Source organism: Sinocyclocheilus anshuiensis, unplaced genomic scaffold, assembly GCF_001515605.1.
Source record: "Sinocyclocheilus anshuiensis isolate Anshui unplaced genomic scaffold, SAMN03320099.WGS_v1.1 scaffold913, whole genome shotgun sequence".
Classification (NCBI taxonomy): domain Eukaryota; kingdom Metazoa; phylum Chordata; class Actinopteri; order Cypriniformes; family Cyprinidae; genus Sinocyclocheilus; species Sinocyclocheilus anshuiensis.
Genome location: NW_015554131.1, coordinates 957,782 through 971,850, shown reverse-complemented (window position 1 = coordinate 971,850; position 14,069 = coordinate 957,782). Strand labels below are relative to the sequence as shown.

At 35.4% G+C, this 14,069-nt stretch overlaps 2 protein-coding genes across 4 annotated transcripts in view; both read right to left on the bottom strand.

Moving 5' to 3' along the window:
* LOC107670274 (retinitis pigmentosa 9 protein homolog) overlaps positions 1-4,099 on the bottom strand; it is a 6,422-nt gene extending 2,323 nt beyond the window's left edge. Inside the window, exons 1-5 of the mRNA XM_016462819.1 lie at positions 3,818-4,099; positions 3,653-3,683; positions 3,362-3,491; positions 3,150-3,241; positions 2,360-2,421 (exon numbers count right to left, since the gene is read on the bottom strand). Coding sequence (XP_016318305.1) covers positions 2,360-2,421; positions 3,150-3,241; positions 3,362-3,491; positions 3,653-3,683; positions 3,818-3,966 — 464 coding nt within the window. The 5' untranslated portion in view covers positions 3,967-4,099. The remainder of the gene's footprint in view (positions 1-2,359; positions 2,422-3,149; positions 3,242-3,361; positions 3,492-3,652; positions 3,684-3,817) is intronic.
* Positions 4,100-5,759: 1,660 nt separating this feature from the next.
* The window catches only part of LOC107670294 (UPF0711 protein C18orf21 homolog), a 17,751-nt gene continuing 9,441 nt past the window's right edge, over positions 5,760-14,069 (bottom strand). For all 3 annotated transcript variants that reach the window (XM_016462861.1, XM_016462862.1, XM_016462860.1), the window contains 2 exons: positions 6,348-6,529; positions 5,760-6,249 (listed from right to left, as the gene is read on the bottom strand). In XM_016462861.1, coding sequence (XP_016318347.1) covers positions 6,102-6,249; positions 6,348-6,529 — 330 coding nt within the window. In that variant the 3' untranslated portion in view covers positions 5,760-6,101. The remainder of the gene's footprint in view (positions 6,250-6,347; positions 6,530-14,069) is intronic.

Genomic DNA, 14,069 nt, shown 5'->3' with positions numbered 1-14,069 from the left:
TAAATACAATACGACAACTTTAATGTTAATCCTTTAAAATAGTTCTATTCCAGATTAATAAGTAGAGACAATTAAAAATGTGAATTATGGTTTATACCAAATCCTAAAAAGCAATGCTTGAAAAAATGTTTTGTAAAAAAATATAAAAAATTTGTGTATATAATGCTGTGTTCACTTGTGTTATCTTTTACTAATATTTAAATTTATTTGATGATCTGAAACATTAAAGTGTAAAATACGAAATCAGGAAGGGGGCCAACACTTTTTCACACCACTGTATATACACACACAAAGAAAGTATCAAATAAATTACATTACATAAACAGATGTCTATAATGCTTACCACTAATTAAATAAATTTCAGTCATTATCTTTGCAATTCCTTTTGGTGGCGCTAGTAGCACAGAAATTATAATTTGAGCAATTGGATTTGATCCAAGCTTATTTCAAATAAGAGCTTTATTATCTTTAACTAAATTGAATTGCTATCGATTTGAAGAGGAAGCAGAAAACACAAGCACGTTCTGACAGCTTTTGCCAATGCCACACTGACCTGAAACTATTAACAATTCATCAGACCACTGCTGTTCAGAGGGTTCACATCCTCTAACAGAGGCGTGTATCCTTGGGAACCGCACAACCCCGTTTTAGATTTGCTTTCATTCACTACATGCTGTGAAGACCACAACAATGTTAAAGCGGCTGACTTCTGACTTTCAAGTTTTTTAACAAGCTACTCCTTGTTTTCCAACATCCTGCTGAAAAATTCAAACTGTCAAACCCCCGGGGGAATGTTTATTAACAGTTCTGTGGCATAAATGTGGAGCTCAGCGATGTACGAACAAAATAACCTGTCAAAACGGCCCAAAATGGGTTTACATCCCACATAAGGGTTTCTAATTACTCCCATGTAGAAAGAGCTCGTCACCACACTGCAGAAGATAATCACAGTGGAGTAAAGAGTTACGTAATCGTCTGCAACAGGCTTCTTTTGTTGAACTGACACAATTCATTAACACTGGCCTCAGAGAGACCTCAACTCGCCAAATATTTTATTAATAAGCAGATCTAGCAGAGGCTGAGCATTATTAAGAGCTCTTCATCTCATATACAGACACAACCGTTCAAAAGTTTGGGGTCAGTACAATCTTTAAAAGAAATTAATGCTTTTACTCAACAAAGGCACATTAAACGGATCAAAAGTAATAGGAAAGAAATTTATAATATTACAAACTATTTATATTTCAAGTTAATTCTGTTCTTTGAAATTTTCATCAAAGAATCCTGAAAAAAATGTACCAGGGTTTCCACAAAAATATTAAGCAACACAACCGTTTTCAACATTGATAATAATAATAATTGATAATAATAATAAGAAATGTTTCTTGAGCAGCAAATCAGATCAGAAGGATCATGTGACACTTAGGACTGGAGTAAGGATGCTAAAATTTCAGCTTTGCGTCACAGGAATAAATTACATTTTTAAATATATTAAAATAGAAAACAGTTATTTTAAAGTGTAATAATATTTCACAACATTACTGTTTTACTGTATTTTTTATCAAATAAATGCAGCCTTGGTAAGCATAAGAAACTTCTTTTAAAGACAAGAAATCGTATTGATTACAAACTTTGGAACGGGTCCACCCTTATTGATTATGAATGTAATTTAAATGCATTGTTTGCACTGCGCTCTTGCGTTACTTGATCTTTTTATTTTGGTGCGTCAATCTGTTGAGTTACTTAGTATAGGAAATTATGATCCGCACTCACGAGAACAATCTTCTTTTTTCTCTTTTTTTCACAAAGCTGGTTAAATAATGCATTAGATAAGGTTAATAAATTGATACTTATTTTACCGAGGAATTTACCAATTAATTCTTTAAAAATCCTACAATGTGATTTTCTGGATTTTTTTTTCTCATTTTGTCTCTCATAGTTGAGGTATACCTATGATGAAAATTACAGGCCTCTCTCATCTTTTTAAGTGGGAGAACTTGCACAATTGGTGGCTGACTAAATACTTTTTTCCCCACTGTATATATATATATATGTAAATTGTCCAGGGTTTAAGTGGAAATGATTTAATGATTGTGGTAACTGAACATTGGCTAATGAATGATGACGTCAATATAATTAAAAAAAGAAGTGAAAAGTGGGTGGAGGGATTGAATTGCTTTACACACTGAGGAAGGCTTTGAGCCGAAACGTTTGTGTCTTTTCCCATCAGTAATGAATGTAATTTAAATGCAACATGGACTAACAAAAATATTTAATCTAAGTGATTAAAACATATGATGACAGTCCCTGTACTTTATAACTTGAATGACGTTTGTCAGTGACATAAAGCTCAACGTACCTAGTCTCTTTTTCATTGCGTTTGTTTTCACGGATGATATCGTACATTGGATCCTCATGTGCCTAAGAAAGAATTGTAAAAACATTCACAGACAATTCAGGTTCAACATATTACAATTCAAACAAACTTGCAAAGTAAAATAAGTAAAATATTTTATAGTTTTAAAGTTTATAAATTATACTGCCACCTAATGGCTTGGATTCAATATCACACAAAAAGAAAAAAAATTCAGTTGTGTCTGAATGAAAGAGTCTGATAATAGAAGGGACGCCAAGATAAAGTGACTAGTTTTTGGCTGATCATGTGACCTCTACATGTCAGACCCCACGAGTTGACCTGCTCTAAAGTAAATAAACCAGCTTTTTAGGCCACTGATATGACTGGAGTCGTGTTTTTTCCAGAAGTATTATTCATTTCTTTTTAAAAGAGGAAAATAATACTGAGTGCACCTTTGCACCTGGCTTTGCAAAGAGGCAACGAACTAAAATGGACAAAGCAAGCAAGCAAAACCACAGCACGTGAATAAGCACAGGAAAGGCGCAGAACCAAAAAAATAAACATGTTAATTTTAACGGTCAGGATGAAAAATGGTCATGAAAAACTAAATAATGACATACATGAACCTTGAAAACTTGATTAGATATCAGAAAAACTGTACATCAGACTCTTCATGGCTTAATCTCAAAACCTCTAAATGCTGTACATGTTAGAACCGGGGTACTATACGTGCTTTTAAATAAATGGCTTCTTGACTGCAGCAGTGTAAAAGTAGGCCATTTATGTTACTCACCACTCTGAACTGCTCCAGTTTCTGGTTGCCTTTGATAAAGAAAGGACATTCTCGGTCTCCTGTTCTGTGGCCGTACCTCTTACATCTCCAGCCTACACACACAAGTTTGTGCACTTAAGATTTCTCAACGACCTTCATCGACACTAAAATACCACTTCTGGCATAACTCTTTTTTTAAAGAGTGAAGTGAAGGCATCTGAATGCTTGCTTACACTGCATGACCTTCACCTCTTTGCCCAGAGGCATCCACAGTCCTTTGGTGGGAGCGTGAGCCAAAAAGCTCCTAGCATCCTCATTACCAGGATCATCAGGAATACAGTCCTCTGGTCTGTCATCCTCTTCCTGCAAAAGCAGTTCTGCATGTATTGCAAAATGCTCACTAGAAAGCTTATTTCTAATGCATTCACACAATCTCTGATCACATATTGTAAAAGAGGGCCAAAAGAACTAGTTTATGATGAATCTGGAGCATTTAATGATTGCATTTCAAACTATGGCCAAACCTTTATGAACCCAGGGGGAGGATTTTCATAGCTGAAAGGAGAAAAGAAAAGAAAGTCATAAAATAACGTTACATACAGGACAAACGAGCAACTTTTATAATACCATAAAAAGTCCAGATTATAAACACTCTCTTTAAAAGCGTTACCATTGCAGCAAATACTCACAAAGTCTCCACATGCTTGAGTTTCTGCACCTCATGAATCAGTTTTCTGGTTTGGTTTTGGTGTTTGTCTTTATCTTGTTTTGCCTCCTTATGTTTCTTCCGTTCATGTCTGTCCTCGTGGTGCTCTCGGCTTCGTTTGCGACCTGACATTGTACATTCGTTAGAGATAATTTCTTCTAAATATTTCACCACATATAATGTCCAAAAAGTTAAGATTTTAAGGCAGTGATTGTAAAGGCACGTATGAGCGTTTGACCACTTCCGGGTGAAAGAGCGAGATCAGTACGAGATGTCAAAATAAAAGTCTGCATGCAAAAAGCGTTCAATTATATCAAAACGAGAGGTATATTGTGGCGTGCGATACAGACATCTATCAATACTTTTTATTTTTTTATTTGTTTGTTTAGGATCTTTTTAACTTTTATGGGAAAATGTACTTTTTGGCCTCACTGAATATTCTAAAGAGGATGAAATGTGCCTTTACTGAATTAATATACTTATATTTTTTACAAAAAATTTTAGTTGCTTGAAGTTAGGCTGTACACAGACTGTATTAGAGACTCTTTGAATAAGAAAGTGTTTATTTGATATCTTTATATCTTTGTATTTTTATACTATCATCCCCTTTTTATTTTATACTCTTTTTCTGTAGGTTTGTTTTCCTTTTTTGTGTATGCATAATTGTATAATGTTCAACATTTGCATTTGAATGAAAGTGCATGTATAATGTTAATAAAGCTATCACTTCATTATACATACATATTATACAAATGATATCTAAAAACAATGTCTAAAAACCTCAAGTGCTCAATTAGTGGTTTTTAACTATTATCCAATTCAATATTTCAAAGAACCCCGCATATAGGCAAAAATATTTATTCGGGTGTTTATGCTGTAATTATGATAAAAATGCTGATTTTTGAACATTTATATTAACAGAAACTTTGAGTGTCTATGTATTAAGGACTATGATTTATTTTGTGATTCCAGTTTTGTACATGTATTAACACATAGTCCATCAATATTCCTTTTTAAAGATCTATTATAATACAGTTTGAAGCCAGAAGAAAGTTTTTAATGTCTTTTAAGGGGACTAAATAAACAGACAAACTTCATTAATTTACTTTTTATTGAAAATGATCCGTCAAAGCTCAAACAAGACTAAAACATCACCTTTCTTTTTAAATGTATTGAGAAGAAAATAGTCCGTATGAAATATTTTTGGTCTTTGCTACATAGCTTGACGGCAAATAAGCCATCAAATGTAAACAACCCAGCACAAATTTTGCATTAAAAAAATAATAAATCAGTGTGTAAGCCAAGTGTAAAGACAATCCTTCTTTTAATATCAGTGATCCAAACGAAGAGCTGTGGATATAAATGTGTGAATTTAAAGTGTACAAAAATGAACATTAAAGGGGTCATATGATGCGATTTCAAGTTTTCCTTTCTCTTTGGAGTGTTACAAGCTGATTGTGCATAGATAAGATCCCTGAAGTTGCAAAGACTAAAGTCTCAAAACCAAAGAGATATTCTTTATCAAAGTTAAGACTCTGCCACGCCCCCCTAAAACGGCTCGTTCTAACACGCCCCCACATATCTGACTTCAAATGCAGAGTTTTGCACATCGTGTGTGTGTGTGTGTGTGCGCGCGCGAGCGAGTGAGAGAGCGAGAGAGCGCGAGAGAGAGCGAGAGCGTGAGAAAGAGAGAGAGCGAGAGAGAGAGCGAGAGAGAAAGAGCGCGAGAGAGAGAGAGCGCGAGAGCGAGAGAGAGCGAGAGAGCGCGAGAGTGAGAGCGCGAGAGAGAGCGCAAGAGAGAGAGCGCGAGAGAGAGAGCGCGAGATGTGTTTTTTGAACATTAAAGCATGTCAACATATTCTGTTACACCAAATACACAAAATAATGATCTTTAAAAAAGCATCATATGACCCCTTTAAACACAACATATAAAAGTTATCTTTCTTATACAAAAATGAACAATATGTGGGATCATGAAAATAAATGGCAAATAAAAAAAAAGTCACAGCATGGTTCTGTAGCACAAGTTACACTCCCCTACAAAATGACTTTTTCCCCATTCGTCCACAAGGATTCAGAAACAGACACTTGATAGAAGAAAAGGAGATGTTCCTTCAATACAATCCAGCATAATGACTCCCCCCGCTAGGTGGCATTGTAATACACAAGGAGGAGTGATCGTCATCCTCATCAAGTTTCCTGCTCTGAATTTTAGCAGCTCCACTCAAAGTGGGCCAGAGTCTTTCATTTTAACGGCCCTGAGGTCTTCAGAGAGATGAAAGGAAGTCCTTCAGACCACCTTTCTTGCTCTGCTGTTTGTTTTCCAGCATAAGGATCTTTTTGAGGCGAGCGAAAGGCGACGACTTCGCACTGCCGTGCTTTGATGATGACGAGCTGGTGTTTGAAGATACTGACCTGCGGAAAGAAAGAATTGCATAAATGGTTTTAATAGATACATTAAAAGCTAGTTCTATGTGGACCTGTAACATATATGTTTGCTAAGAGTAGCTTACCTTGGTGTGCCACTTGGTGTTCTGTCTATTGCAGATTTTGGAGTAGACTTGTTGGCTGACTGTGGAGTTCTGTGTTTGCCTGCACTTCCTGGGGTACTTCGGTTCTTGGACAACGTAGTCAAAAGCTCCCGATTCATTCCAGGTTGTCTGGACATCTTATTACAGGTGTGACATGTTGCCATCTAAGAGAAGAAAGCATCATGGTTAAATGGTGGTTAAATAATAAAACACGTTTTTGCCCAAATAAATTAAAGCAATAAGCCCCAAGAAGCCATGGTTTACAGTGAATTTATAACAGCTAAGGGGTGTTGTAAGGCACGACGCGAAGCAGTTATAAAACGGTTATTCCATATACATTGTAAGGTTTCACAAAATAAAACAGAGCAAATAAAGATATTTATAGATATTAATAAAAACATTATTCTTCCGCCAAACAATGTACTTCCTCCGAAACGGTTGTGGTTCCAACAAAGTGGTTGCCGAGCAACACACAAATGTAAACTAAGGTGTATGTTTGTAGAGTAATTTACAACAGCTTAGAACTTGGCTCAACCAATCAGAATCAAGGACCAGAACTATCCGTTTTATAAATATATTTTGTAATATATATATTTTTCCAAGACAATCAATTTTATAATAGTGATAGGCCTATATTTGCAGTTTTTCCTGATGACATAAAATTCGACACAAAGTTCGTACATAAAATTCTAGATAGATTAAAACCTAATGCCCTACATAAAAAAGATGTATAACTGAATATCTGAATACAAAAATAAAGTAACTATCAAAGCCAAATCTGAAGAGATAAAGCTCGTCTGGCATTAGATGTACTCTGGATCTTAAAAGTGAAATGCAAATAATACTGATATGAACAGTCTCTGGAAATTAATAGTGTTGACAGCCACATATTTCAGTCTCTCAGTTTACAAAAACAGTCAAGTCGATTGCTCAATCTTTTCACACTGACTAGAATGCCCGACAAAATTGCAAAAATCAAATGCAATAGCAAAAAAATTCATTGTGTAACACAAGTAAAACAAACATATTAAACTAAAGTCTTGCTTTTTGTGTCGTTATGCTGTTATGCTAACAAGTTTTATACCATGATAGCCAGGTGTTGCTGACACTTAGGAACACTTATCTCAAGTATTTCAAACATTGTATATGAACGTGAGCTCTATATACAGCAAGGTACAGGCCATAAGTTCACTGAACACATGCCATCCACACAGCCAGAGACTAGCATTAAATTAAGCTGACCAACCACTGGCGCTTCCAAACTTCCACTTGGACACATGACTATGTACTCTTATGCTTCACATACACTATAATCCTCTTCTTTATAAATTTTCTATACGCTAATAAACCATTTTAGCTTCAAGAAATGAATACGTTTATTCAGCAAGAATGCATAAAATTTATAATGTTACAAACATTTATATTTAAAATAAAAGCAGTACTTTCGAAATTTCTATTTAAAAAATCCTGAGAAAAACAATTTTTTACTATATTAAAATAGAAAAATTATACTAAATTATAATTATATTTCACATTATTACTGTTTTACTGTATTTCTGATCAAATAAACACAGCTTCGCTGAGCGAAAGAGACTTTCAAAAACATTCAAATCTGATCGACCCCAAACTTTTTTTCAGTAGTAGTTGTACACAACAACAAAAACCTTTCAGTGGCTCATTTTTAAATCCTAAACAGAGGTTTACATCGTTGCATTACTCTAACAAATACGAATGAGTTAATCACAGGGAACTGCAAAAATGATAAAACTACTTAATCTACACCCTTCTGTGTGGAATTGAACTCACCAACACAAAGGCAGCCATTGCTTGTTGAGGTAACAGGTGGCTAAGCTGTAATGTAGATGATTTAAAATGATCCAGTCATGTATGTAAGAGCAGCTATGTTTACTACAGCACCCTTCATGTCTGGAGATATAAAGAGCAGCAACAGCCAATCAGCTGCAGTGGGGGGCGGAGTCTGTCTGACTGACTCTTGACTAAGGAATGTTCTGTAATATCCGAACAATCCTTTATGGAATTCCTCAGAAACTTAAACCAAGTCTTTAAAAAGTTGCCAAACAATAAAGCAAACATAATTATTCTCTTTTAATACTACGGTATGTTTTATACCACACATGATAAATGTGAACTGTGGACTAAGTAAAGTTTAATAAAGGGAATAAATTAAATTTTTTGGTCACATTTTATTTTAAGGTCCAGTTCTCGCTATTTACAAACCATTAACTATGACTTTCGCCTCAAACTCCTAATTTGCTGCTTATTAAAGGGGTCATATGATGTTGTCTTTGCAACTTTACAGATCTTCTTTATGCACCAAGAGCTTGTAACACTCCAAAGAGAAAGGAAAATTTGAAATCGCACCATATGACCCCTTTAATAGTTAGTAAGGTTGTTGTTAAGTTTAGGTATCGGGTAGGATTAGGGATGTAGAATATGGTCATACAGAATATGCGCTTTATAAATACTAATAAACAGCCAATATGTTAGTAATAGGCATGCTTATAAGCAACTAGTTAATAGTGAGAATTGGTCTCTATACTAAAATGTTACCATTTTTTTTCTCGTACAAGAAGATTGAAAAGATTGAAAATCACTGCTGATCTGGTGTGAATATTTAACATGAATACAAATCAAATATACCCCCAAAGTCATCTATTTTCATCTTGTTAGGCTAAATAAATATATCAAAGCTTTGGCATTTGACTACAACGCTGACCACACTAACCAAAGAGCTTTAGGAGAACATGATATCAAGATTAAGCCAAAATAGGAAACAGCACATACTAGTTAACCACTGCTTTAAAAAGTTGAGCGATTGTCCATATAAAGACTCTGACTCTGTCATATCCTTTAATCTCCATCACACAGCTCTATCCCAAAATAGATCATTCCCCATGATCAAAATCTGCCTATTAAACAGGGTCATAAACACAATTCTCAAAACAGAGATGTCCAACATATCCGGGCTGAAAACGAATCCTTGCGATAAACACTGTGAAAGATAAGGACGGATTCAGAGAGATGGTAGAGATGTCATTCCTGACCAGTTTCTATTCCTTTGTTCCTATAAGGAAAGTACTGGGTTAAAGGGTTAGTTCACCCAAAAATGAAAATTCTGTCATTAATTACTCACCGTCGTGTTGTTCGAAACCCGTAAGACCCGGCGCTGACCCAGATCAGGCGTAATGACTTCATCACGCTGGATCTGGTGGTAGTTACCTTGCTGTCTATGGGAGGGGCAGAGAGCACTCAGATTTCATCAAAAATATCTTAAATTGTGTTCCGAAGATGAACGAAGGTCTTACGGGTTTGGAACAACACGAGGGTTTTGTTTTCAGAATTTTCATTTTTGGGTGAACTAACCCTTTAAATGACCCTACTGAAAAGGTCAGCTTAGGCCAACTCAACTGAATTTCCATGCTGGTCCATATGGGCTTATGTTGGTGGATCAGCACAGTGTTGTCGTTCTCCAGCAAAACAAGCTGGTCAACCCATATGTTCTTTCTTGTGAAGCCTGTTTATTAAGAAATTCATGCTGGTTAAGCTAGTTAAGAAGCCTGATGGGGACACCAACAACAATTAACACACAACGTGTGTGATATTTCCAATAGAGGCAACTTAAATTACCACGGAAATCATTTTGATTCATACCTCAGCTAATAAAAATCAACCAAAAATAGAACTTTTAGTTACCAGCATTCTTGAAAATGTCTTTTTTAGTGTTCCACAGAAGAAATTTATCGGCTTGTTTGTGAAAATGACATTTGTGTCAGAGTTCTATGAGGAAAGATATCCCATAATGCCTCATAGTCTATAAATAAAGTGTCAATGACTTCCTTTCTTCTGTGGAACACTAAAATAGATATTTTGTAAGAATGTTGGTAAACAAGAGTTCTATCAATATATGTAAGGCATTGAGAATTCACAAGCCTTTATCAGGCATGTTTATGCTGGCGAAAACCCCATGGCTCCCTCGAGTCGCGAGAGATTCATGTAATCAGTTCACAGCAGCGGTCAAGAGAACGGAAACAAATAGGGAAAGCAAAACGAAGCTGGAATGACTGTATAAAGATTAATCTAATGCAGGGTGAAGGGTCATGAATGGAATACCAATACTGCCAGAGGTTTCTTCTTACCCTTCCAATATGCCAAAATGAATGCACATGTACAGTGGGGGCCCTAAAGTTTTCTAATTTAACAGTGTAAATGAATTTCATAATGTCTTACTATTGGGTTTGTCTCTCTCAATCGCTCACAGTTTGTGAAAATGCCTATGATCATGCTCTCCAACAAAATTGTATATAATGGCTTTACAATGAGTCACATGATCAATGCCAAGTAATTTACTTATTTGATTAGTGACATAGAATAGTGGTTCTTAATCAGGGAGCCGGGGCCTACTAGGGGGCTGCAGGATGACGCAAATAACTTCAGCTATATTAAAATAAACTTAATTAAAATGCTTTCATGAAACACACACACAAATCAAGGTAAAATATTTATTTAAAAAAAAATATTTTTTTATATTGTTATATTTATATTAAACATTTATTTTATTTACAAAAACTATTGCTTGGAATAACAAAAATAATTGTGGTGAATTAAATTAATATACTGACAATTCCAGTTTCTGTTAATAAAAAGTCTGAAAACAAGCAACACAACTGGAGGACATCGATTATATATGAGGGCCCTTCAAAAATTGTGTTAGTCAAATAGACCGAGAATCACTGACCTAGAATTATTTCAGAATTAATTTTCTGAAATAATATTACAATAATGCAAATAGTTCTAATTTAACAGAATTACTTCTTTGCTTTAAATACTAAAACGTATTTATTTTTAAAACATTACTTTACAAATTTGATCAATTCTAGACTTTCACTGTGGCCTCAGACCTTTGAGTTATAGATAAGCTATACATGATCTGTAACAGATAGTGAATATTTTCATGATATAAAACTTGAATGGATCTATGACATAAGCCTTTTCTGCACATCTACATGTTGACCTTTGTAAATGCCATAGACATGAAGTTTAAATAAAATTTTTACCAATCCACCCCTCGATTTCTAAACATTTACTGACACTTTGCCTTTCTCTCACACACATATCAGTCCAGCAGATGGGCTTTTTGTGTTCTATTAATACTCCAGGATCCTGAAATACCCTCAACCCAGCAGCCACAAGCCAGGCTAGACTGTCGTCTCTGACCTTGCTGCTGAGATTCTAGATGCCACAGCTGCCTTGATATGCAAGCCTGACAAAGTAATATGTGTGTGTGTGTTCAGCTATTGATATGTGGAGACCCATCTGCTTTCCAGGGCCGATCGATCTCTGGTACGCCCATCCCCCTTGACCAAACATGGAAAAGCTGCATCACTGATTCTCTCCCTGAGGGGAAAACAGGATGTCACACACATCAAGCAGAACCTGCATCAAACGCATGCTGGAAAAAGCCAAGGCTGCTGGCACAGATGCTTCCCAAAATGTTGAAAGATGCACATGCAACATCTGAGCTTTCTGTTGGTGGTATGGAACCTTTCCAATCCAAAGGTGACAATAACAAAGGAACTGCAGCAGCAGAGTCAGCACTGTATGAAATTTGCATACTATCAATCCTAAATAGGACATGAAATGTGATTAGTGCGCCACAACCCATGGCATGTTAAAAATACCATACCAAACAATCTCTTGGCAAAGATGCTCAGACGGTGCCCCATTTCCATTGGATTTTTAAAGTAGGTACCCATGCATCTGTGACTCGAAAGCCCTTTTGCATCAGAAAAGGAGTTTGAGAACATTCTGTTCCAAACAAAAGCAGAGAGAACTATTTTAAAAATGTGTGAACTTAAAGTGAAAGTTTACTCAACCTCATGTCATTCCAAACCCATACGACTTTGGTTAATCTAAGTTTTAGTCTCCTTGACTTTCAATGAAGGGTCAGAAACCTCTCGGGTTTTATTAACGAGGTCTTAATTTGTGTTTTCGAAGATTAACTGCAGTATTATGGGTTTGGATTGACATGAGAGTATATGACCACAGAATTTTCATTTTTGGGTGATGGTGAAGAAATAATGAGTTGTAAGGCGATGAATTCAGCTAGATGCATACAGTTTCAAAATATTTCTACTTACAAGTATGTACTCACCTATCGGCAGCAAAGTACACACAGTATCCATTTGTGTATGTTATAAGTAAGCAAACTGAGAATCAGCCCAGATTCAGCTAAGAACAGGGAGCTCAAGGGAGCACTTGAATTCCACACCATCTTTAATGCTCAGATACACGGTTATATTCGGTATACATAAAGCATTTCAAGAGAGTGGAATCACCTGCCGTCCATGCTAAAAACGAACCTCCAAAATACCCTGGTGAACTCGAGTTTTACCCAAATCCATTTACTACATGTGTTTGGGAAGATGAAACAGGCATTAATCTCACTCAGGCCAACAAGTATATTAAAAAGGATACTTAAAATAACTTGCTAAAGACCTGGCAGAGCTGTCACAAGCCACAGCATGTCAAGCATTTCACTGCTAGAGACTGTGTGGCTCTGACTGATTTCAAAGTTCAAGGCCAAGTGCTTCCAAGCAACGACAAATACCACAATTCAACAGGCGCCATCACCTGGAATCAACTCATTTACACCCACCACAATGATTCACACAATTAGCATTTTAAAATAATTAACTTAATCATGCTTGAGATTTTTTTTCCACAGAATTTTCTATGACGTTTAATGACACTCCATCAGTGTGAAGCTAGAAAGCAACTGACATTAATTGGGATGCAAGCAGTTAGATTTGTACAGTAAACCTTTTTAATGAAAATTGAAATATTATACCACTATGCAAGCACGATTAAAGAAATGTTTAGGAAGCAAATGTAAAATTAAATAATACTAATAAAATTAAATTACTATTCACGTCTTAATTTGTTGCCAAATATAAGACATGATGGACAATCACCATTTAGAGATGATGGATGAGAACTTATAGATACAGGTTAAAATAAACAATGCATTACAAATGTACTAAAAATAGTCTAGTGTTATTATAAATGTAATGCTCGTTAAGTCCAAATTTATTTGATTAAAAATTCAGAAAAATTGTAATATTGTGATATACTATTGAAATTTTTATTTAACTTTATTACAACTCTTTTCTATTTGCATATGTTTTTAAATGTAATTTATTCCTGTGATGGCAAAGCTGAATTTTCAGCATCTTTACTCCAGTCTTTAGTGTCACATGAATCTTCACAAATCAAACTGCTGATTTGGCAATCAAGAAACACCTATTATTATTATTAATGTTGAAAAGAGTTGTGTTGCTTAATATTTTTGTGGAAACCAGTAAAAAAAATCAGTAACGATTGAGGTTTCATGATTTGTTAGAATGCTGTCTTAAAAGGCAACTTTTTATAATGCTTAAAGGGGTCATATGATGCGATTTAAATTTTTCCTTTCTCTTTGGAGTGTTACAAGCTCTTGGTGCATAAAGAAGATCTGTAAAGTTGCAAAGACTAAAGTCTCAAATCCAAAGAGATATTCTTTATAAAAGTTAAGAGTCAGCCACACCTACCTAAAACGGCTCGTTCTAACACGCCCCCACATGTCTACGTCACTATGTGGGAAGATTTGCATAACGCCGCCCAAATGTTCACGCAAAGAAAGAAGGC